We start from the raw sequence: 22,143 nt of genomic DNA, 5'->3' as shown, positions 1-22,143 counted from the left end.
AAAAGGAAGAAAAAGCCCCCCCCCCTTGGCTGCATTTTCTTGCATGTGTGCAATAATATCCATCACCAGTGCACCATAGGTTCTGGTACTTCTGCATGACAGGTATTGTACTTGACTGACAGGTACTTGAAATAGCTGTCAAAAGCCCAGAAAGTCGTTATTCAAGCAGTGAATATGACCACGGGGCACTAAAAGCATGTCGCTATACGCGAATTGTCGTTATTCAGATAGTCGTTATATCCGAAGTTAAATGTATACAGTTAGATGGGACTTTGCTCTGGGCATGGAAATTCGGTCGTTATTCGCGAATTGTCGTTATATCCGCAGTCGTTATTAGCGAAGTTGACTGTACTTTTATTTTCGGTACTTTCGGTGCGTCTGTTTCATACCTAAGATTTCAATGCACCGAACAAACACCAACACACATAGTCCAATAGGGAATTGCTCCTCTGTACCTAAATTTTCTGTTGACCTAACCTGGCCTTTTGCCCTCATACCGAAAATATTGAGCACCGAAAATTTCTGAAATTAGAGTAATCCAATTTGACTAACAGTATTTCCACCTGTACACACTAGTTGTTATACACATGTACCCAATAGAAGAGCTACATTAATCTACACAGTAGAGTTTGGTCTCTGAACGGCACTGAGGTATCAGTTTGTATAATCGGGCTACGTACTAGAGTGCTCAATGTCCGGTGAACGAAGCAAACAGTACAATAACAAAGTGTGCCATTGCTGCAGTGTGCCTACGGTGTCCCTTGGAATGTTATAAAATGTACTGAGTCATGCAGAAGAAAACCAGAAGTTCTAGTACAGTGGTACTCTGCTAAGATGTACCCTACCTACCCTACCCGGCATGGGCAACGGGAAACTGTGTACTTGCTATCCGAGGTACTTCTTATCCTAAGATACTTCATTTTGTCACCTGCACTTTGGACTTACTTTTCCTTAGGAAAAATCATGGGTCATGTTATACTCGGTTAGACTGAGCATTCCGCATGCGTAGGAACGCCACCACCCTCATATGATTAATGATCGAACACACAAGAGTACATCAGAGTACGTACTTGAAGTGAGTTCCACTGTATTGGTGTTCTTGTCCTTTACTAATAATTGGGGATCTGTTTGCGGAGCACGGACGGTTGATGGCTTGAGAGCGTCATTATTATCCTGTGCATGCTGATTCTTTCCATTGCGCAGGATGGTTTCTATGGCGAAGTGGATCTGTCTAAGCTGGGACACTTTCTCGGAGAGCAGTCGTCCCATTCTACGGGAACGTCACAAGCGACTATTCCCCTTCGGTGAGCGTGATGTATCATGTTGTGCACCGTGACAAGGCTGCTTCTGCTGGCTACTCCTGTTGTTACAATCAAGAGTACATAATTTATTATGTACTCTTCTTACAATGTAGCTTGACTTGCACGTTGCGTCCTGTGCTGGTCCTTATTTACCATGCAAGTCTGCCGGGAAAGAAGTCTTTCAGCACCAGTACTCGATGGCTGTACTGTGAGGAGTACTCGATGGCTGCACTAAGTTAGGCTGGCTCGGAGACTACACAGTCCACCAGTCAACACTGTGCAGTCTAAAAGTAAACTGAGGTGCATACATCTGAAGAGCCTCGGACGGTCCACTCTTGCTTCTCAGTTGTTACTCAGAGCACAACGTTCTAGGGGAAAGTATAAGTGCTACACTACACAATAATACTGGTTACTGCTGCTACGATCATACCGTTCTTGTACAACTTGAGTTTGTTTTAGTCACTGCATAATGCCTGTCGGCCGACCTGCTATCAACACACTGGCCGAGTTTGCGCTAAGTTCTCTTCTTTTCTTTTGTGTTTTGGCAGTGGACAAGCGGACAGATCATCATTCTCTCATAGGACGCGTCACACCCAACTGAGAGATCCCACAAAGAATCAGACTGATAACTTGTAAGGAGCTGGCATTGACTGCGTATGTCCCAGTTTGCTGCATTGCATCATTGCATCATCGGGTTTAGGCAAAATTAGAATTGAAGCTGAAAATTGTTTTGCGCACAATTCGGGGAATACCCCAATCATATACAGTGTTATAGTTACGTTCGAGAGTTTTGCCTGGCATCATCATCATTCACTGAAACAAGCTACCGGAAGAATCCTCGTACCCAGCTGATGATACAAAAGTAATGCTGACTAGTCGTGCCTGTTTGTAATACTTCGGAAGTATAAGGTGCACAACTTCCTATTTTGTAGTCTGGTTTTCGGTAACCCAAGCCGTTTCATATTTCACTGGCATGAGGCCCATCGTCGTGTACTGTAGTATGCAATCACTCCAATAGTCACGTCAGCTATCACTCCAATAGTCACGTGAGCTATCACTCCGATAGTCAAGTGAGCTATCACTCCAATATTAGCTATCATCATAATATTAGCTATATGTATCACCCCAATAGTAGCTATCAGTGTTCTCTGCAAGTGACTGCAATGTTTGGAAGAAAGCGGAATACTGCGTCTGAAACATTTACAAGTATTTACTCGACTTACTTCCAGGAGGTCTCTTGCTCACAAACTGACGAAAAGGCCATTGGACTTTAGCTTATGCTGTTACTCTTTCATTATACCTAGGTAGTTCAGCTAACCTGTGATTATTTCCCTCCTCTCTTCACAGAGATGTCCAGGGACTCGGAGCAGATCTCTCTGCTAAGCTTTCGGCTGCCATCGCCTCATCTTGAGCACTTCCTCCACAACTCAACTGCAACCAAACAGCTGGCAGCTGTAGCATCATGCGGTTACTACTGAGTCACCTGTCAAAGTCCGGCAAGAAGAAGCCAGAGAAGAGAGCATGTGTTGCCTCCATGCAGCCAGGTTTGATATGGGAGCAGGCCAGGTGCTGTACCACATTCTCACTGGGTTTGACCCGGGACAACTTTTTCACCCTTGAGAACAATTTCTCAACTAGTGTTGGCAATTGAGGAAAGCCCTCCACTTGTGTGGCAGTAGTAGTATTAGCGGCACCACTACAATTCACCTAGTGACACGTGACCACTATGCGTTTCTGAATGCAGCACTGTGGTACATGTACATGTACAACTGTTATTAGCAAGAGTACACCAGTCCATATGATTAACATGACTACGTGTAATTATCCTATGATGCACAGAGAGAGAGAGAGAGAGAGAGAGAGAGAGAGAGAGAGAGAGATTGATAAAAAAACGATTTGTATTTTCCTTTTTCTGCTAGATTGCGAGAGAGAGAAATCCTGCTACCCGTTGAACGAGAAGCATACTTGTACTTGTAATATATTAGACATTCTGTAGTTTCCAAGTAGTATGCTGTGCAGCAGCTGGCGTTACACCGCAGGACTGTACAGAGTCGTTTGCCGACGGCATGAGTGGATAGCTCCTCCAGTTTGAGCCGAAGTTCACTCTCAGCCATGACAATGTGTTGAGCGTCTGTTGTTAGGTGGTGTTGTCCTTATGTCGAGGCAGTTTAAATTTTAGTTTGTGCGGCTCCTTTTTTATCTGAGCTCAGCGTGCTCACTTTGATGGTTGAATTGTGAATGCATGGAGGGTTGACACCAGGGAGTACTAAAAAAACCCAGTTTTTAGTACTCCCTGGTTGGCACTATACTACAATAACAGTATGGGCTGGGGAGAGCAGAATAGTATGTGATTGTAATTCAGTAGCTGTTTATTTATTTTTTTATTTTGGTTTTTTACGAAGTCCACTATGCTCCCGAATGAATGTGGAAAGCAGGGAGTCGTAAATACCGGTATTTTACGACTCCCTGGTGGAAAGTGGTGGCGGAGCCCTGCTGCTCAGCCGACCTTGGTGGTCTCGGCGTCTGCACAGACAAAGCGCGCCAAGAAAAATAGAGAAGGACATAAGAGAGAGTGCTGTGCCCATTATTCCGTCCCCGGGGAAAATTGCGATTCCGCGGCCGCATTTTTTTCCGCGTTTTGCGATTTTTTTAAAGACCGCGTTTTCCGCGATTTTCCCCGCGTTTTTGAACTTTTTTGTTGCACTACACGTACGTACGTACACACAGTGCACTGTTCGGTCAGCAACGTCTCATCATGGCGGCTTTTTACTCAAATATGACGAGTGCGTACACCAGAGACTTGTAACTAATTGATTTCACTACAGTCATACTGAAAATTGCCGCACATCAATATTATTCACCGCATATTTACCGCAAATTCACCACAAATTATGCCATATTATGCCGCGTTTTTCCCCCGCGTTTTTTGCGATTTTTTTCTGCAATTTTCCCCGGGGACAGATTATTAGGACCCACACATCCACTGCAGAAGGGTAAAGATTAAAAAATATGTTGGATAAGGAAATGGGGTCAAAAGGAAGTTGCTAGCGTGTAATCTCACATGACAATTTCATACGGACAAGATCCGTTTGCTGTTGTGGTGGTCGCTGAAATACGCATCGCCAGTAAGCTGGAGTGCAACATGCTTTCATGACAAGTGTTATCTGACATGGGTACAACATAATTATTTCATCGGACTGTGTGTACCTGTAGATGTCAGGTACCGTAGAAACAAAACGAAAACTTTTTGAATAATGTATATTAAAACTGATAACATTGTCGTACAAACTCATGGGAGGGTGCGACTTTGGAGTACATTTCCACCATCATGTACTACTGGTATTTTCTCGTGCATTCCCATGGAGAACGCCGGTTTTGTGCAAAATTTCTCGAAGACACGGAGAATTCCACATCCGCGGAATCACGCTACATGTATCCTGGTGACCATGGTGACAGGCTGAGACTACAGCATGCTAGCACATGTGTACAGGATCTGAATGCAGATGTACTCAAAAATTCGTTGCACACGTTAGTACAACAGTCGACACTTCTGTTCTGGCAAAAAAAATGTATTGCCGAACTTGGGTTGCCTTTTTGCTTTGGTTCCTACTTCATGGCCTCACGTTTCGTGAGTAAACCCGTTCTCCAGTACAACACAAGCAAAGTGAAGTTACTGGGTGCCAGGGAGTAGTACAATGGCATATAGACCCCGCCTCGAAACCATGGTAACATGCTGTCGAAATCGAATTCACAATGGTATTGTACTACAGTACTCCCTGCTGGGTGTGGTACATCATTCTACAGGTGTGTTGCTGCACTGGAAGCTTTCACAGTTATAACGTGCAAGAAGAGCTCAACACTCTAGCAGAGAGGCTGAACATATTCGGCGGGTATACCGGCACACTACATGATACCGGTATATTCTTTCCCCATACACTCACATGAACGCCGCACACCGTGACACACACACACACACACACACACACACACACACACACACACACCGCAATCTGACAGTGCCCGCCCGGAACTGATGAGAAGCCTATTGTGAAGCCAATAAAGACAGTAACAGGCGAGAGCCTGAGCATCAACACTGTTAAAAGAAGGCCACAAACTAACAGGTTTTGGCGCCATTTCACGTAAAAACAGCAGTGCAACATAATTTACTGTTGCAGAACCGCCAACGAGTAAATGAACGCGGCGATGTGGGTAGAAAACAGAACTAGTGGTAATCGGTGCCAGCACCGGAGTACTATCCAATACTAAATGCTGAATGAAGAGGAACTGGAACAGCTGGTAGCGTGGATGGAGAGAGAGAGAGAGAGAGAGAGAGAGAGAGAGAGAGAGAGAGAGAGAAGAGAGAGAGAGAGAAGAGAGAGAGAGAGAGAGAGAGAGAGAGAGAGAGAGAGAGAGAGAGAGAGAGAGAGAGAGAGAGAGAGAGAGAGAGAGAGAGAGAGAGAGAGAGAGAGAGAGAGAGAGAGAGAGAGAGAGAGAGAGAGAGAGAGAGAGAGAGAGAGAGAGAGAGAGAGAAGGGAGAGAGAGCTCTGAGAAATATCAGCGCGGTGAGAATTCTACAAGTGGTAGCAAATCCTAGCTGGCTAAGGTGAAAGGCAGGCAGTGTGTCTGTGAAGACATGGCAATGAGGGGGTGTAGACAGTGGACACGCAGCTAAATACACAACACCACACAGTCTAGAATACTCAAACAAATACTTTCAAAAAAAATTCAAAACGCTAGAATCAACACCCTTGTAATGCATTCATCTTAACTAATCAATAGCAATCATCATTGCGCTCGGTGGGTGCCACTTTACCCAGTGACGAGAAGGAAGAGCAAGCGACACTGGTAAAACTTCGCACATTTCTCAAGTCACCTTTTCTAAAATAAAGCTGGGAGTATTGTCGGTACAGAGACATACTCATCTGCGATCTGTTCCCTTAGTTTTAGCTAGGCCTGGTAGAGCTAGGCGACTGGCAGAATAACATTGGAAACCTCCAGTATCCACACTGCCACAATGCAACACACCCACGTGCACACAGCAAGAGATGTGGCAAGGAAGGAATACGGGTATCAGGCAAACAAAAGGCGTAGCTACGCTTGCTTGGCAGAGAACGTTGCTGCTAGCTTCACTCCATTTGAGCTGGCAGAGGTACGCGAGCCGTTGGTACGGCGGCGGTGGTGACTGCCAACCAGACCAGTCTGTGTGCTGCTGGCCAAGACGGGCAGCTTATCCACATACTTTTGAATGTCCTCTTCCTCCGCATCACTCAGTGCCTTCTGTACCAGCAAAGCTGGCTCTGCAGATAGACTGCTCCGCGATACGTTCTTCTGCTTCGGGGTTAGTGAGCTCCACACAGCCAGTCGATCCTCCACCATTTTTTCAGACACCGATACTCCCTGTGCAACGAAAAGTACACACCGGTGTCAATGCTCAGCAAGCAGCACGGGTCTAAAGACATTCGCACGTCCGCGCATGCAAGCAATGTTTCGACATTGTAGCACCGTAGTCCTAGTGTTATTTGATGTTATGCTCTGTGTTGATGGTTTCAAATATCACTTCTGCGATGCGATGAGCGTCGAGCGAAAGTCTTCGATGCACAATGCACGGCACATCGTTGCAGGGCATGCACAGTCCAAAACTGCACGCGAGCTGTCACGTGCGCCCGCCGTGTAGAAAGTGATGCGCATCGCTCGTTGCTCGTCGCAAAAGTTGAACTAGGCTCAACTTCCCGCGATGAGACCTGCGACGGAGCTGCGGCAACCTGCGATTCCAAATTCTGCAGAAAAAACCCTCGATCGCATCGCTCGTCCCTCATCGCGTCACAAAAGTGATATTGTGCAGCGCGCTTTAGCCTTAGGTGTCATTTTGGTCACTCATCTGACCCCCTAGAAAGGACTGCTGCTTTTGCTGCTGATTATATCGCCAATGACGTACCGGCTTTGAAGAGTAATGCTGCGAAAGGCCTCGTCGAAATTTCCACTGGCTTCTGTGCTTTGTGCGCTAGTTAGTTTTCCTGCAACAGAAAATCTGTTTACTCCGTAATAAGAAATGAAGTTCTGTTACTTTTTTTAAACCAAATCTGCACCATTTTTGGCCTCGAAAGAAGCAGGGAACACCAATCACTCATGTCCAAAACACCAGGGCGTCTCCAAAGAGAAGCTTAAAATTTCAAGTCTCCGAAGAAGGTCTGTTTTCACACCAGGCACAAAACAACTTTCCACGTGGTGTGACTTTCGCAATGATTTTGTTGCCCTGCTAACGCATTGCCTAATTGCAAAATCAAAATTTATCAGCATAAAAGTACAAATTTGAGACTACGAATAGTCTACACATGAATGAGCCGTACTTCTTTTCAAAACATGTAGATGCATTTTGTTCCTCTTACAACTAGTTACTTGAAGGCTAGAAGCGGCTACTAGAGCACTCCTCGTGGCTCAAACTTTCCGAAAAGCCCAAGATGGGCCTGTTTCACCAAAGGGAAACCAAAGCTATCATGAAAATGGGACGGGCATTCACACACGGTCCACACACGGTCCACACACGGTCCAAAACCACGTACATGCGTCATGTTCTTTGTGAAGTGCCCGTAGAAACATGCGCCAAAAGTGAAAAATCACATGCACGTTCAAAGCAATCCTGGTGCCGCTTTGAAGGCAACTTGAAAGCGTTTCGCTTTCAGGCAAGTCGAAACAAGTGGTAGGTGTGCCAATTGCGAAAGCGTGCCGCCGTACGTGCAGCTAGTTTGGCGCAAAAATTCAAATTCGCCGCACCTCACCATGGATATCTAGTCATGTCGGCCACTTTTTACGTGCATGGCATGCAACTGTATTTCCTGTGTGAACGCATACTTATTGCAAGTGGCTTGTACGAGGATTTCCACGAGAGTTTTCGCACCGTGTGTGAATGCAGCCTTTCCAACCTGTACTTTACAAGCTGCTTTAGCGTACATTATTACTGACCTCTGCAACCATGTCAAACAGCTCCACCTGTGGCAAGGACCCCGATGATGATGGCAACACCAAGTTTAGCAGGTTACACTGCCAACTGCCAGCATGTGTCAGCTGCTCAAACCGGTCCACTGCTTCTCGACACCACGTTCCTGTAGCAGGTCAGCATCGCAGACAACATGATTGTACAGCGATCGCATACAGAAATGCAGACAGTCTCACGCGGGCATACGCACAGCTGTGACAAAGTGAACTCTGATGCACACTTACCACAGCGCACACACATACACATTATACATGTAAAACTAGTACAACTAGTACAGTGCTTTACCTAACACCATACCGGTACAGTGCATAGCAATGTGACAGTACATGTAGTTAGCTGAAAAAATTCAAAAAATCCAGGACCGGGGTTCTAGCCAGGTCAAAACAGTAGGGGGAGGGCATAGGAAACAGTTACCGGTACCACCGTATCCCATTTTTCCACTTTCCAATATTGTCTTGCCACGCTAAATGCAATGCATGGGGCGAATCCTCGACTTCGCCCCAGACAAATGTGCCTTTATGAACCATCTAATAGTGACTTTCAACTGCATTTTTCGTTGGATTGCATGAAAAACACGAAAATCGGAAAGGGGGCTGCGCTGCCCCCCCCCCCCTTGCTAGAACCTTGAGGACTATCTGACTATCTATAGTATGTAAATTAACTATCTATAGTCACAGACAATGGACGTACACACACACACCACGCACGCATGCACTGGATGCACTGGATGCACTGCACTGTACTGCGCACACACACACACACACACACACACACACACACACACACACACACACACACACACACACACACACCACCACCACCACCACCACCAACATCATGCATGCCCGCCACAAGAGAAGCATGCACACACTGCGTGTGGGCGCACTAAGTTAGCAACACATACGTTCCACGAACGGCACGATGTTGGCCATTTGACACGGGATGGCTTGAAATGGCATAGTGAGGAAATCTTCCCTGCACAAACCAAGTACACAAAGCACACAATTATGATACAACCGTTCATAGCCCATAACCGGCCCCAAGTTCAGTCTCAATTAGAAGGGAGCAATCAACTAATGCCAGTAATGGCCACTAAAAAGGCAAAGTGTTATGCATGTGTGCGTGCTTGCACATGCATACAATGTATGTATTCGAGCTAGCCCCCCCCCCCCCCCCACACACACACACACATACACATACACAAACACCCACCCGTACCCACCCACGGACTTACCTGAGCTCCTTGAGATTGTCGACGCGCACGTTACAAGTGTCGCCGTAGTCCAGGTACTGTACAGTGACGTACTCGCTGTCCACTACCTTGGTGATGACAGCACGATGCCAGGTCTCATCATGACCAAACATGGTGCAACAGACCTACATAGTAAACACATGGAGACCACGACACACAGGACGACCATGACAACGAAGTCCAGTTCAAAGTTGCACTGGAGATGCGAGATTCACCCTCGGAATTACACTCACTGGGCAGATGTGTGCAGGTGTGTGTGCAGGTGTGTGTGTGTGTGTGTGCAGGTGTGTGTGTGTGTGTGTGTGTGTGTGTGTGTGTGTGTGTGTGTGCAGGTGTGTGTGTGTGTGTGCGTGTGTGTGTGTGTGTGTGTGTGTGTGTGTGTGTGTGTGTGTGGTGTGTGTGTGTATGTGTGTGGTGTGTGTGTGTATGTGTGTGGTGTGCGTGCACACGCGTGTGTGCGTGTAGAGCAACCTGGCAAAAATCCCTTCGTGCAACTGCGAGATGTACATTTCCAGAAATTCCAAGAAAATAACGTCAACATGCAAAAAGGAACAGAATCTCATGGCCAAATAAGCAGTGAGAGTTGTTGGCAAAAGCACGCAAGTCTGGAGTACACGCCCGTACACAAACGACACTCGCACATACCTTTGCCGGTTTAACATCGGTCAAGTGCATGCTGTCGGAACTGAGCTCTGAATAAAACTCTGTTAGCTCGTCGTTCATCTGCTCAATGCTGTCCAACTTGGCACCGAGCTGAAGAGCAGATGCGACACAAATCAGAAGCCATGTTGATACATACATTATTCAGGCCTGCTATTAAAGGCAGTGCACAAACTTAGTCAACTGAGCACAGCACGCATGGCCAATGCACCTGAAAAGCGTATCATCTGAACGGCTGGCACATGCACCGATATGTCTGGATGGCAAACAGCCAGTCATAACTAAAGGCCAGACATGGAAGATCAAGCCGGTTTTCGTCTTGCCTTTGAAGGCAATACTGGCGGCGCCTCACACAAAGCCAGGCTTGCATAGAAGGATGCTTCCATCAATTACCAGAACCCCGATATGCCTGACTTTTACGTCCACGTGGCTTTGTGTCGCAGGTAAATTGGGCGCAAAGGCAGCAAATAGCATAACGAAGGCGGATACAAGCAGCTCACTCTACCACCTCACCTGTACCCAGAAGTAGTTCGGGTCACGGACTGCTGTAACGCGCACCTGGATCAGACTGCCAAATGCTGCGTTAGGCAGTGAGGCATGGTTGGCACCGTCCAGGACAGTAACAACTGCATACACACATGCACCCAAACACACACACACACACACACACATGCACCCAAACACACACATGCACCCAAACACACACACACACGCACACCCAAACACACACACGCACACCCAAACACACACATGCACCCAAACACACACATGCACCCAAACACACACATGCACCCAAACACACACATGCACCCAAACACACACACACACACACACACAAACACCACGTCCGTACATGGAGGTTGAAAACAGTTTATTCACTGCAGGACACAGAACGCAAAATATCTTTTTTGGAATTATTTAAAAAGCATTAAAACACAAAGAGTCTGCTGGACTTAGAGACAACTGCCGAATCTGACCGGATCTGATATTCAGCAGACATTAGTTAGCAATGTGGGAGAGTTAAAGAAATGATTTCCCATGATGAAAACAAAACTGCTTGAGCATGATTTAGAAAGGAAAGTTGGAAAAAGGTTTTCTAGTACACTATAGCGAGAGCTTGAGACCTACACGTAGCTGAAAAACACACACCTGCACAAGCTGCCGCCACTTGTCAAGCCCAGCGTTTCCGCACTGCGCACTTCCTCTGCACACCGTTCACAACACCATCACTGATGGCTATGGATGCCAGCATAACCCTACGCCATTACGCGGCACTTAACTGAATCCAACGGTGAGCAGGACATTGTGAGAGTACTATCCGAAAAAAGAAAACACCAAACACTCACACCACGGAGCTAATTTTCACAGCACACCTGCGGAACACAGAGCCCGCGCTTAACTACACCCGATAGTGCACGGTGACACACAGCCCGCTATTCACGCGCTGCGCCGTCTGCTATACATGCAAGCGTGCGTGCCGTGCAGCACACAGGCACAAATACGAGGGAATCGGAAATCAAGAGACGCTCTTCTTACGGTGATGCGCGGTCTGTCCATCAACACCGACGGCACACTCCTGACGTCCCGTCGATAATTCGCCGGACGGCGAAAAAGAAGCAGCACTAGACTGGCCTTGAGTTGACGATCCATCAAGCGAAAATGCATTGTCGTCTTCCTCTCCTATTGCGTCCATAGCGTGTGCAGAGTCTGGAGGCACAGCAAGGCAACATAGCATCTTTCAACTGATTTCCAAACACCAGTACAAGTACATTCACAGTAGAACCTGCTGGCAGAGGGATAACAATGCTTGCTCACTGGATCCATGTTTTTTAGACAAAAGGATCTTCTAAAATGCACACCTGTACACACCCATCCAACCTTCATTGTCAATAGATGTGAATACTGAAGTACGTGAACAGTTCTACAACCCCCCCCCCCCCCCCCCCCACCACCAGGCACACCCACACCCATCTATCCACACATCAATAATCAAATGCCAAAAAGAGAACTCACCAGCCGTGTTACTACCAGTGCTACTGCATCCCCCAGTCACTGCACTGCCACAGGGAGCCGCTAGTCCAGCCGCCACCAGGCTCCTTCCTACGTGCACGTCCTCAGACTAACGCACAGGCACACAGAAACACACCCACATCACAACATGAAGGATAAGAGTGACAGGAAGCATGCCATGACAATACCCAGAAGACGACAGCATCGTGCACAAGTCAGTACACTGATTTACAAGTAGAAATGCCGTTAAAAAGATACGGAGAAGGGATTTACGAATACATGTACTGTGCTTGCCAAGCTCGTTTTCATTCTTGCCTACTAGTAGGCCGGGGTGTGCTGTGCATAGCAGGGATGTTAACTTATTAAGCATCACGAAAGCTCGATCATCAATTGCGGGTGATTCCGCGAAACTTGTTTTCGGAAAATCGGAACCAACATCCCTACTAAGAAGCTTCAACTGACTGCGGGCCCTTACTTCTTTGCTGCTTGTGTCGATGAGGCGTACGACCAATGGCTCTGGGTGCAGTGCGGCCGGGTTAGCGTGCTGCGCTAGCGTGTCATACTGCATGACCAGTGGCTTCCATTCGCTGACTGCGGCGAGTCGCTGGAAGTCGTCGCAGGCGGCTCCCGGCCACTCGGAGCTGCCGTCTAATGGAGCTACATCTTCCAGGCAGCACACTACTGCTTGGAACGGTACCGTCAAGAACTCGGGCCTGCAGGAAAAAAGACCATATACGCGTAACGGAATCAACATCAAGACAGGTCGAGATGGAAAAGGCCATAGCCAATCGCAGATCCATGTACACTGGACAGCCCACACACTACCATTCTGCTTCTGCAGGCTACACAATCATGTACAGTACTGTCGGGGGCCGAAGTACGGACCGCGAAGAACGGACCGCCGAAGAACGGACCGCCGAAGAACGGCCAGGCTAGAATTTCACCAATTTTTAAGAACAGCGTAAGCTGTATGTTTTGCAGATAAGAACGGAAATCGTGATATACACTATAATGTACAGTCAGATGTTTAACTCTGCATAAATGTACATGTAAAGCGGGATTCACAGAAGCTTTTTTTGCGATGCGACGCGATCTGCGATGGATGCGTGCGATGCGAACTCGCGAAAGACCATTCACAGAAGAAGTCAGCGATGCGACAAAGTCTTGCTGATTTGGGTACGTCACCATGATATTCGCGCGGTTTGATACAACTTGTACAAATTTATAGGCAACTCTTGAACCGTTGTACAACTTTGCTGTAGAAAAGGTCAAAATCGTACGCCAAATCGCTTGTCGCATCACATCGCATCGCAAAAGTTGAGCCAAGCTCAACTTCTGCGATGGCCTGCGATGGCCCAGTTGCATGGGGTGCGACATGGCTGCGATTTGGGGTTTTCCAGGTTTCGCATCTGTCGCATCGCGAAAAAGCTTCTGTGAATCCCGCTTAAGACTGTACCATCGAATAAGAACGAAACTGCTGTGTTCGCTAAAAATAAGAACGGGCTAGGCTACAACCCTGATCTCCCAGTTCTTCGGTGCCCGACAGTTCTGTACTGGTACACTAGTAGCCACTGTGGCAATGCACCAACTATAGCAATGGCGATGAGAAGGTAAATCCATGCTGCCCAATTCCCACAACCATGTTCTCCTCCTACGAGGCTACACGATCCTACTGGCCATAAATCGATCCAGGTAGCCTGTGTGGCGTCCTATGGTTCCTATCCCACCTTTGCCTCTGATACACACTTCTACTTTCGTACTTGGCTTACCCGGCTAAGTAGAAAACCACTGTTCAAAGAGCGTGATGAAACTAAACGAGACAAGACGAGAACACGCCAGTTTCTTTTCTTGCTTTATTCGCAGACATCAACTCATGCCTGTGCCAGAGCTGCTGTAATATTCCTAAGAAAACGCAGGCAACAACTTACAAGGCATGATAGTGCACTTACTTTAATGCTTTGAGTTTAGCGTGAGTTGTGTACTGCGAATCACCATAATCGAGGAAGAAGATGTCTAGCTGGTCGCCACTGATGTCCATAATGCGGCCACGGTACCACGTACCATCATTGGCATACGTGGAAGCACACACATCACCCACACGCACCTTGTTCAAGAGAAACTGATTGTCTCGAAGGCCCGAGTAGAACGCCGTCATCTCCTCGGTGAGGCGCTCCAAGTCTTTGGCTGCTTCTGATATAACCTGTGCCCAGAAGCAGTGCGGATGGCTTGCTGCCGACACAAACACATTTGCGCTGTTGTCGGCGGAAGGCGACACACGTGCAGCCAAGCTAGCCCAGTCCACATCCACCGGGTCCAAACCATGCTGCGAGAAATCTGATGTTGGCAGGTCGGACGACGTCTTGGCAAGCTGCCTGGATGGTCCCCTGGGTTGGGCTTTGTGATCAATAGCATCCTGCGCAATCTCGTCACGCACCATATTCGCTGCAGCCGTGACTTGTTCGTCCGTTCCCGCAATTATGCACAGTCGATCCTCACCCGGAACTTGGGTGCTCCGTTCCACACGCACTCTGGCCTTCGACACACGCTCAATGTTGCGAATAGTTTCTCCTCGTCTCCCGATCACCCGGCCAATGGCGTGCTGTGGCAGCACTATTTCTACTGTACAGCTTTTCTTTTGGCTTTCTTCAACTTTGCGTATCTTGTCGGTGATTGCCTGTCGGACTTGCCCTTCGGCACTCGCTACCTGGTCCGGAAAGCCGTTGATTTCAGTCTTGCTGCCTGATTTGTCCGGATCATCCCTCATCTTGATACGGGCTCCAGTCTCAGTTTCAATCTTTCTGATATTCTGCCCGCCTCGTCCAATCACAAACCCAACGGCAAAATCTGGCACTTCCACCTCCACAGTGATTCTCTGCCTGCTATTTGACATTGCAGCTCTGGCACCACGTGTGCCATTAGCCGACTGGGACGTATTGGAAGAGCTTCCATGTTGTCGCCTTCTCCACATCCAATACAGCAAAAGAGCCGTCACTGGCGCTGCCACCAGCAATAGCTTCGGAACAACGCCGCTGTTGCTCATTTTGAACAAGATACACGTACCGAAATCGTTACAATTATTATTTTCTGTAACCTATTTTCTGGTATCCATCTCGTCTTGCCCTTGCATCAAGTCATTTACCACTGATTGACACACTGAGCAACCAAACACAGAACAGATCTCTGGACACCGTTGGTTACGTTCCTCCTTCTGTCTCCTTCTGCTACAAAACACAGAAGGGGGAAAATGCGGGTTCTGCTACAATCTGCCTGAGTACCTCTACTCGAGTCTGGATGGTGAAAGACTGGCATGCACAACTTCCCACAAGTCAAGTTTTTAGTGATCGATTGGAAATGTGATTTTTGTGCGGGAAGTATGTTTTGATGCATTCTGCCAGCCAGCGCCAGCGGTGTGTTGATCTACGCGATACATGGCGTCGACGTAGTGTCATGTCAGCGCTAGCGACAGAAAGCCCTACACCATACACATACCGTATTTATTGTACGGTCTACCATGGTCTACGCTGGCGGTACCGTATGTACTATAATTATTCCCGTAGCTATGCAGAAGACGTTACTTCAGTAACGTCTGGCGCTAGCCAGGGTCCACACAGCTTTAATTTGGTGTTTGTTTGTGTGTTTGTTTGTTTGTGTCACGCCTGGAGCTATCCCGTATCTGTCCCGTATCTGTCCCGTATCTGTGACTACAAAGGCTCTACAGGATTGTACATAACAGCTGTCCACAATATTTGCGGGCTCCTGTATCTGTCCCGTACCGTACCAATATTCGTCGTATTATGTATACGACTCCCTGATGTAGAGGGAGATTTGGAAAGAAATAGGGAGACGTGGAGGAAATTAAATTAGAATAGACGCCGAATAGGTGATAGGATGCGTCAGCATAAACATACTTTGGAAGGGAGATCCCGTCGTCTCCAAAATAAGCATGAACGAGCGATTCAGCGCCGGTCACAGGAAACGTCGGAAGAGAGATCCCGTCGACTCCAGAACGCCCGTGATCGGCAGAGTCCGCACCGGTCCCAGGCAACGTCAGGACAGACATCCCGTCGAGTCCAGAACGCCCATGATCGGCAGAGTCTAAGCCGGTCCCCGGAATTGTCAGGACAGACAACCCGTCGAGTCCAGAACGCCCGTGATCGGCAGAGTCAGCGCCGGTCCCAGGAAACGTTAGGACAGACATCCCGTCGACGCGCAGAAAAATTAAATCTGCAGCCTCTTTTGCCGTCGGACAGGATACGTTTTTTAGGAGACTGTAAAGTTATGTAATGTTCTCCACAGGCAACCATGCATTCGGCGTCGTCATTGGCTCAACAGGTCAATGTACATGTATTACTACAAAAAGGCCAGAAAATCCGATTACTGTATTAAAATCAACTAATTTTCGCTAGCGATTTAATTTCGCTGATTTCGCCGCTTGGTACCAACCGGCCAAAGTAAATCGCAGGCCAAAGTTTGTCACAGAGGCAAATGATGCATGATTGAGCAATGGATGCATGTGAGAGCAAAAGTAACGATCGATTTCTTTTTGAAAAGTCCAATCGGCCAAAGTTTAATGACGGCGAAAAGTTTCGTTTCTCATCGGCCAAAGTTTCTCATCGGCCAAAATTTGTTGATTTACAGTACTATAAGGAGATAAAAAGAGAAGAAGGAGCAAACCAGATGATACTAAAGAAATGACAATCTGCAATTAATTCTGCAAATACTTTTGCCTAACTCATAATATTCAAACTGATTTTTTGCAATACAATGATGTGGCCAATCAACGGAAAAAAAACATTTCCATCAGTTCTTATAACATATACGATGAGCTAGGCAAAAAAGCATAGCGTAGGGCCCTGAGCTTCCAAGCTCTCTCGTTATGTCACTATGCGTAGGGCTCCAGCGCTCCCTTGCCTTGGCTATGGCCTGTGTACAGTCGGTGTGTAGTCGACGCTAGTCATCCGACTCGTAACTGTTACTCCAGGCATTTTCGCTGAATGAAAGACTATTGCATAATTATTATTGATTGTACTTCGCTTTTACTAGTTTTAGCCAGCGCTAGCGGTTGCCGTTGGTGGAAGTCAGTTTGATCCCTTCAGCTATTTCGGCAGTTGTTTGTTGTCTGCAAAATAAGCGTATCCAGTGGACTAGGCTGCAGCCGGTGTGGGTCCATTATGACGTGAATGACGTTCCATAGGGTATTGGAAATACATGTGACACTGTTGACAGCCAAACCATGTGGTCGTGAATATCATTGTCTGCCTCTCGATCTAGGGGCGACTACTCGAAGCGACAGGCTGCCCGAAGTTGGGAAGTAATAAAGTGATCATTGGAAAGGTGATGCGACTGCATGCTGTTCAGTGTTTGTCTGGAGAATATCTAGTCCACGGTAGTCCACGGCAGGATGATGAATAGGTCTGGTCACAGTGGTTTGAACCATAGCTATATGTGCACGTCTGAGAATGACAATGATTTAACCAGCAGTGTGCGTCGCCACATGCCGTCTTCTCTCGAGCAGTACCACGAGGAGCACGGCGCACAACGCTCCGCACTTCGGAGATCCATCAGCAAGCAAAACGAGTACGGCCTGCGGCGACCGGAATGGCCTGTCGTGTCCGCTGCAGCGGCGTTCGTTTCCGGTGCACTCGTCCTATTGGGCGCAGGCAGCAACACGAATACATTGTACATTGAGCTGCGGATGCTGCGCGGAACGTTTCTTCTCCTTCTGATGCTCTTCCTGATCATTGGCAATATGTATGTGTGGCGAAAAACACGCATTGACTATGCACGCATACTGAGCCTTGATCAAGTACCGTCAGTTTGCTGTACGTCGCAACCCGCAGAATCGGTCGCTGATCGTGACGATGAAGAGCCCGACGAAAGCGCCACCACGTCGTTCAGCAAGCTAGCATGTGTATTCTCCAGCCTGTGGATCATCTCTGTTCTGATCGTTGTCTATGTGTGGGAGCTACGCGGCCCTGTTTCCGTCAGCCGACACGCGCCGTTCTCTCTATGGCTTGTGATCGTGCTCTGCTTAGTGCTACCAGCTCCTGTTCTCTATCATCAAAGCCGTCGATGGATGTGCTACCGGCTGTGGTGCATGATAGCTGCCCCGCTCTATCCCGTTCGATTCGTGGACACCTGGATAGCTGATCAGCTGACCAGCTTGCCGCTAGTACTGCTTGACTTTGAGTACACAACTTGCGTGATTGTCAAGGTTCAATGGCTGGGAAGTTATCTGGATAACCATGGCATCTGCATGAGTCCCACGATTGGAATACGACAGGTACGGAATATACGATTCATGGAATGCATGTGCAGTCACAAGAGCCTGGTAGTGAGAGCATTGATTTCTGAAGGCATGGACAGGACAATGGCAGTGCGACCAAATCGTCCGATTTATTGGACACTGTCCGAAAATTCACCCTGCGTCCAAAAACCGATCCGAAAGAGAGCCTTTTCGGATTCAATAAAAGTCCCAAAGTGTGTAACTGTATGGCATTAGGAGTATCAAGAGTAGATGAACAAGAGTGTGCCACTCCGGATCTATTCTGCGCAATCTGCAGATACCCCTGCCCGCGGCGGAATTTTTTGTTGGCGTCACTTTTTTTTCCAGAAAACACGCATTTTGCCGCAGAGCAGTGTGAGAGCACGTGCTGGGCACAGGCCTTGTAATGTAAAGACCGGCCAAGTGCACGAGGCAAAACTTTCCAAAAGACTCGCAGCGCGTGCGTCGTAGAAAATATTACGTCAACAAAAAATTCCGCCGTGGGCCAACCCATCCGCGAGTTGCACACTCTTGCTTATCTACTCTTGGTAGCATGGGTGAATAGTAGGGGTGAAACGGTTACCCTTTAAGGTTACCAACGGGTACCTGGCTTAACGGGTGGGTTATCGGGTACCCCTTTAGCAGCCAATAGTAACAGTTACTATACAATAGCTTTCCGCATTCCGTGCCCGGAGGACATGCGAAGTCATGCAATTCACAGCAAGTGCACTACATCGCGACGAGCGCAGCATGCGCACTTACTATCCTACATGCAAAACAGTCCAATTTTTCATATGTAGCTGGATCAAACCAGCAACAACACATTCAAACTGTACATCGAACTGTACGACTGTACACGCCAGCTAATAATGCCGTACCGTCGTACACGACTAACAGGTACTCGTTTGCTAACGGATCAGCAGCTAAACAAACGGGTGCCCGGATCACCCCTAGTGAATATTAAATACATGATTCATGTTACCAAGAGTAGATCATCCCAAGGTAAGAGTGTGCAACTGCTTGTATAACATATATCCAGTGCTGCGCAGGCGGAGTTTTACATCACATGGCATGTTCAATAGATTGCGCTTGTAGATAGTGGAAAGCAGGGAGTAGTAAAGTACTGGTATTTTACTACTCCCTGAGTCCCTGTTGTGCAAAGTGATGACCACTGCACCTAACTAGGCAAGGGAGTTGCAGCCAAAGCAGGGCTATGTATAACCCTGTAGGCGATATCATGCACTGCAAGGTGCAAATACGACCCGTAATGTGTACGGGTCTGTCACTTGATGTACTGTTCTGCTATCGCAGACACAGACCAGATTCAGTGGAGTGCACACTCTTGAGGGTTTCTGCACTCTGTGAATGTTCCCTTTATACAACTCGAGAAAAATGGATCAATGTCGGGTGTTTGGAAAAGGTGTCGGCTTTTGGATGAAAACTTCTCGGGTATGTAACTGTTTAAAATACATGTACATATCACGGCGTTTTTTTTAAGTCATGTGTATGTACACGTGCAGGTGAATTCCTACATGCTTGGTACATGTACAGTACAGTACAGTGTGGTATGAGTCGGTGGTGGGAATGTATACGTACCACTGAGGGGCGTCGGACACGGTACGGTCACTACGGTATTGACCGTACCACTTTTCGCCCCAGATGCCCCGTGAATCAATAAAATACACTGATCTGGGCTCTAAATTTCCAAAATTTTGGCTCAGCAACCTCTCCCCCACAAGTAAATTGCACTTCAGTCAGATCGCTGACCGTAGCACACTAAAATACCTTCCGACGCCCCTGCGTACCGTACATGCAGTCCTGATGGTCCAGAAGCCAGTCAGTGTCCCTACTGGGCTGTGTCTCACGCACCATCTCTAATACAGGATTCAAGTGCCAGCGGGATATAGAATGAAATACAATGTTCCAGTTGTAGGCTCGAAACTTACTTGCACTATTCTGAGCCGAGTGAGTCTATTTCATAAAAACATGGCTTTTCAGTTTTCAACAAAAAACCGCCCCCAAAACAGGCCTATTGATTGGCATAACATCTTTACTTGCATGCATGAACTGAGTATGTAAGTTCTGAGTTACGCCAGGGCTCGGTCCCAACCTGCCCGGATCTGGGGAGTTTTACTGTAGCCTGTGTACTGTAAATATACAAAATTTCGGCGCTGCAAAATTTCGGCACTTCACGATTTTTGACATTTCGGCGGCGATTTATTTTCGGCGTGGGGTAGAGGGCATGGTATAGTGCGACAGATGCTGTGAAAAATTTCATCGGCGTTTTAATTTAGGCGTTTTGGGTCGGTGCCGAATATAGCCGAAATTTAATAGCTGCCGAAAATTTGTATATTTACAGTATTCACTATTGTAGTGCTGACCCGGTGTGTGGGCTTGTACGACCAAAACCTGCCACTCTCGGGTTCTTCATTGCTGTACCTTGACCCACCCTGCTGTCTTGGAATGCCTGCTCTATTCCTTGACGGCTGCAGGCACTCAACATCTTACCGTCGTGGTTTCGTTTTGCCCAATGCTGTCGAGTCTACTATGATACGCGGAACGTGTCGAACCTGATCAACGCCGGAAAGTATTTCTCTATTCTGCCCATGGTTGTGGCTGCATCGTTTGTGGCGGAAAAGCAAGAGCTGCAGAAGAACTATTACTCGACGACGGTGTTCTACGTCTGGTTGTGCTTTGCACTGATTCACGCCATCTACGTGTTCTCGTGGGATGTGATCATGGACTGGGGACTGTTCCGTCACCAGAACACCAACCCTGGACTGAGGTCATGCCTGCTTTACCGTCGCAGGTGGCTGTACTACACTGCCATAGCTCTGGATGCAGTTTTGCGCTTTGCATGGACACTCAAGATGTCGCTGAGCGTGTCCATTTGGTTCGGTTCAGACCGGCTTTTACTGCTGCTTGCCGTCGGAGAGGTGCTCCGGCGCTTCATGTGGAATTTCTTCCGTGTGGAGCATGAGCAAGTGCGTCATTACGAGGACCTGAGTAGTTCATACGAGAACTATGAGACTGTCGCTGGTGTGAACTGCCCGGAGCACGAGTCAATCTATAAGTCGGATGAGTCCGGTGGCGATTCGACTGAGGGTGCCTTTTCTTGAGTGGCCATGCCGCTGCGGTCAATATGTAACACGGGATGACTGCATACCTTGATTTATAGACGTGCTGGTTGTTTTAGGTTGTATCCGCTGTTTTTATACTTAGTCTCATCTCCTGGCATGCTGTTTTTAAATTAAATAATTATGAGTTTCCCCAAATTACTTGTATGTTTCAAACTGTCGTATTGCTTTCATTTCTAAACTTGATAGCCTGAGCCGTTGAGATCCCGCCATATCCCAGTGTCTGATATTTATTCGTTCTGAAACTATTCCGGCGTTGTCTTCTGGTCTGCGGGGAAGGTCGGTTGTTGGCATGCTCTTTGTCATGTGACCTTGCCGCATGATTTGTAGTAAATGTTGTACATGACTGAAGTATATCTAACTGACTTTGTTTGCGGCGCCGAAAGCGTATCATATCTATCGTGACATACATCATGTACTACTTCGGTCTCAGTATCCTTTGTTACAAGTGTACGACGGTCAGTGACCGAAAGTGCCCGTATCGTACATTATACCTCCCTCCCTTTTCTTCTTTTGTTAGTGTT

General features: G+C 47.6%; 3 protein-coding genes across 3 annotated transcripts in view; 2 read left to right on the top strand and 1 right to left on the bottom strand.

Annotated features, from left to right (window-relative positions):
• The window catches only part of LOC135805234 (coiled-coil domain-containing protein 171-like), a 31,407-nt gene extending 27,874 nt beyond the window's left edge, over positions 1 to 3,533 (top strand). Inside the window, exons 30-32 of the mRNA XM_065319245.1 lie at positions 1,204 to 1,304; positions 1,850 to 1,933; positions 2,649 to 3,533. Coding sequence (XP_065175317.1) covers positions 1,204 to 1,304; positions 1,850 to 1,933; positions 2,649 to 2,712 — 249 coding nt within the window. The 3' untranslated portion in view covers positions 2,713 to 3,533. The remainder of the gene's footprint in view (positions 1 to 1,203; positions 1,305 to 1,849; positions 1,934 to 2,648) is intronic.
• Positions 3,534 to 5,331: 1,798 nt separating this feature from the next.
• On the bottom strand, positions 5,332 to 15,563 carry LOC135805233 (tudor and KH domain-containing protein-like). Its single transcript, XM_065319244.1, has 10 exons — positions 14,167 to 15,563; positions 12,693 to 12,930; positions 12,221 to 12,326; positions 11,744 to 11,914; positions 10,721 to 10,833; positions 10,193 to 10,300; positions 9,530 to 9,672; positions 9,200 to 9,270; positions 8,262 to 8,401; positions 5,332 to 6,698 (listed from the first exon to the last, which is right to left on the bottom strand). The coding sequence occupies exons 1-10, from the start codon at positions 15,255 to 15,257 to the stop codon at positions 6,393 to 6,395; spliced, it is 2,487 nt and encodes an 828-aa protein (XP_065175316.1). The 5' UTR covers positions 15,258 to 15,563; the 3' UTR covers positions 5,332 to 6,392.
• Positions 15,564 to 17,071: 1,508 nt separating this feature from the next.
• LOC135805231 (solute carrier family 53 member 1-like) lies at positions 17,072 to 22,010 on the top strand. The gene is made up of 2 exons (XM_065319242.1): positions 17,072 to 18,500; positions 20,975 to 22,010. Exons 1-2 carry the CDS (start codon positions 17,619 to 17,621, stop codon positions 21,599 to 21,601), a joined length of 1,509 nt encoding a protein of 502 aa, XP_065175314.1. The 5' UTR covers positions 17,072 to 17,618; the 3' UTR covers positions 21,602 to 22,010.
• Positions 22,011 to 22,143: the final 133 nt, after the last annotated feature.

The sequence above is a fragment of the Sycon ciliatum genome, chromosome 1 (genome assembly GCF_964019385.1).
Source record: "Sycon ciliatum chromosome 1, ocSycCili1.1, whole genome shotgun sequence".
Taxonomy (NCBI): domain Eukaryota; kingdom Metazoa; phylum Porifera; class Calcarea; order Leucosolenida; family Sycettidae; genus Sycon; species Sycon ciliatum.
The sequence above is the reverse complement of the archived record's forward strand: the minus strand, read 5'-3'. Positions and strand labels throughout refer to the sequence as shown.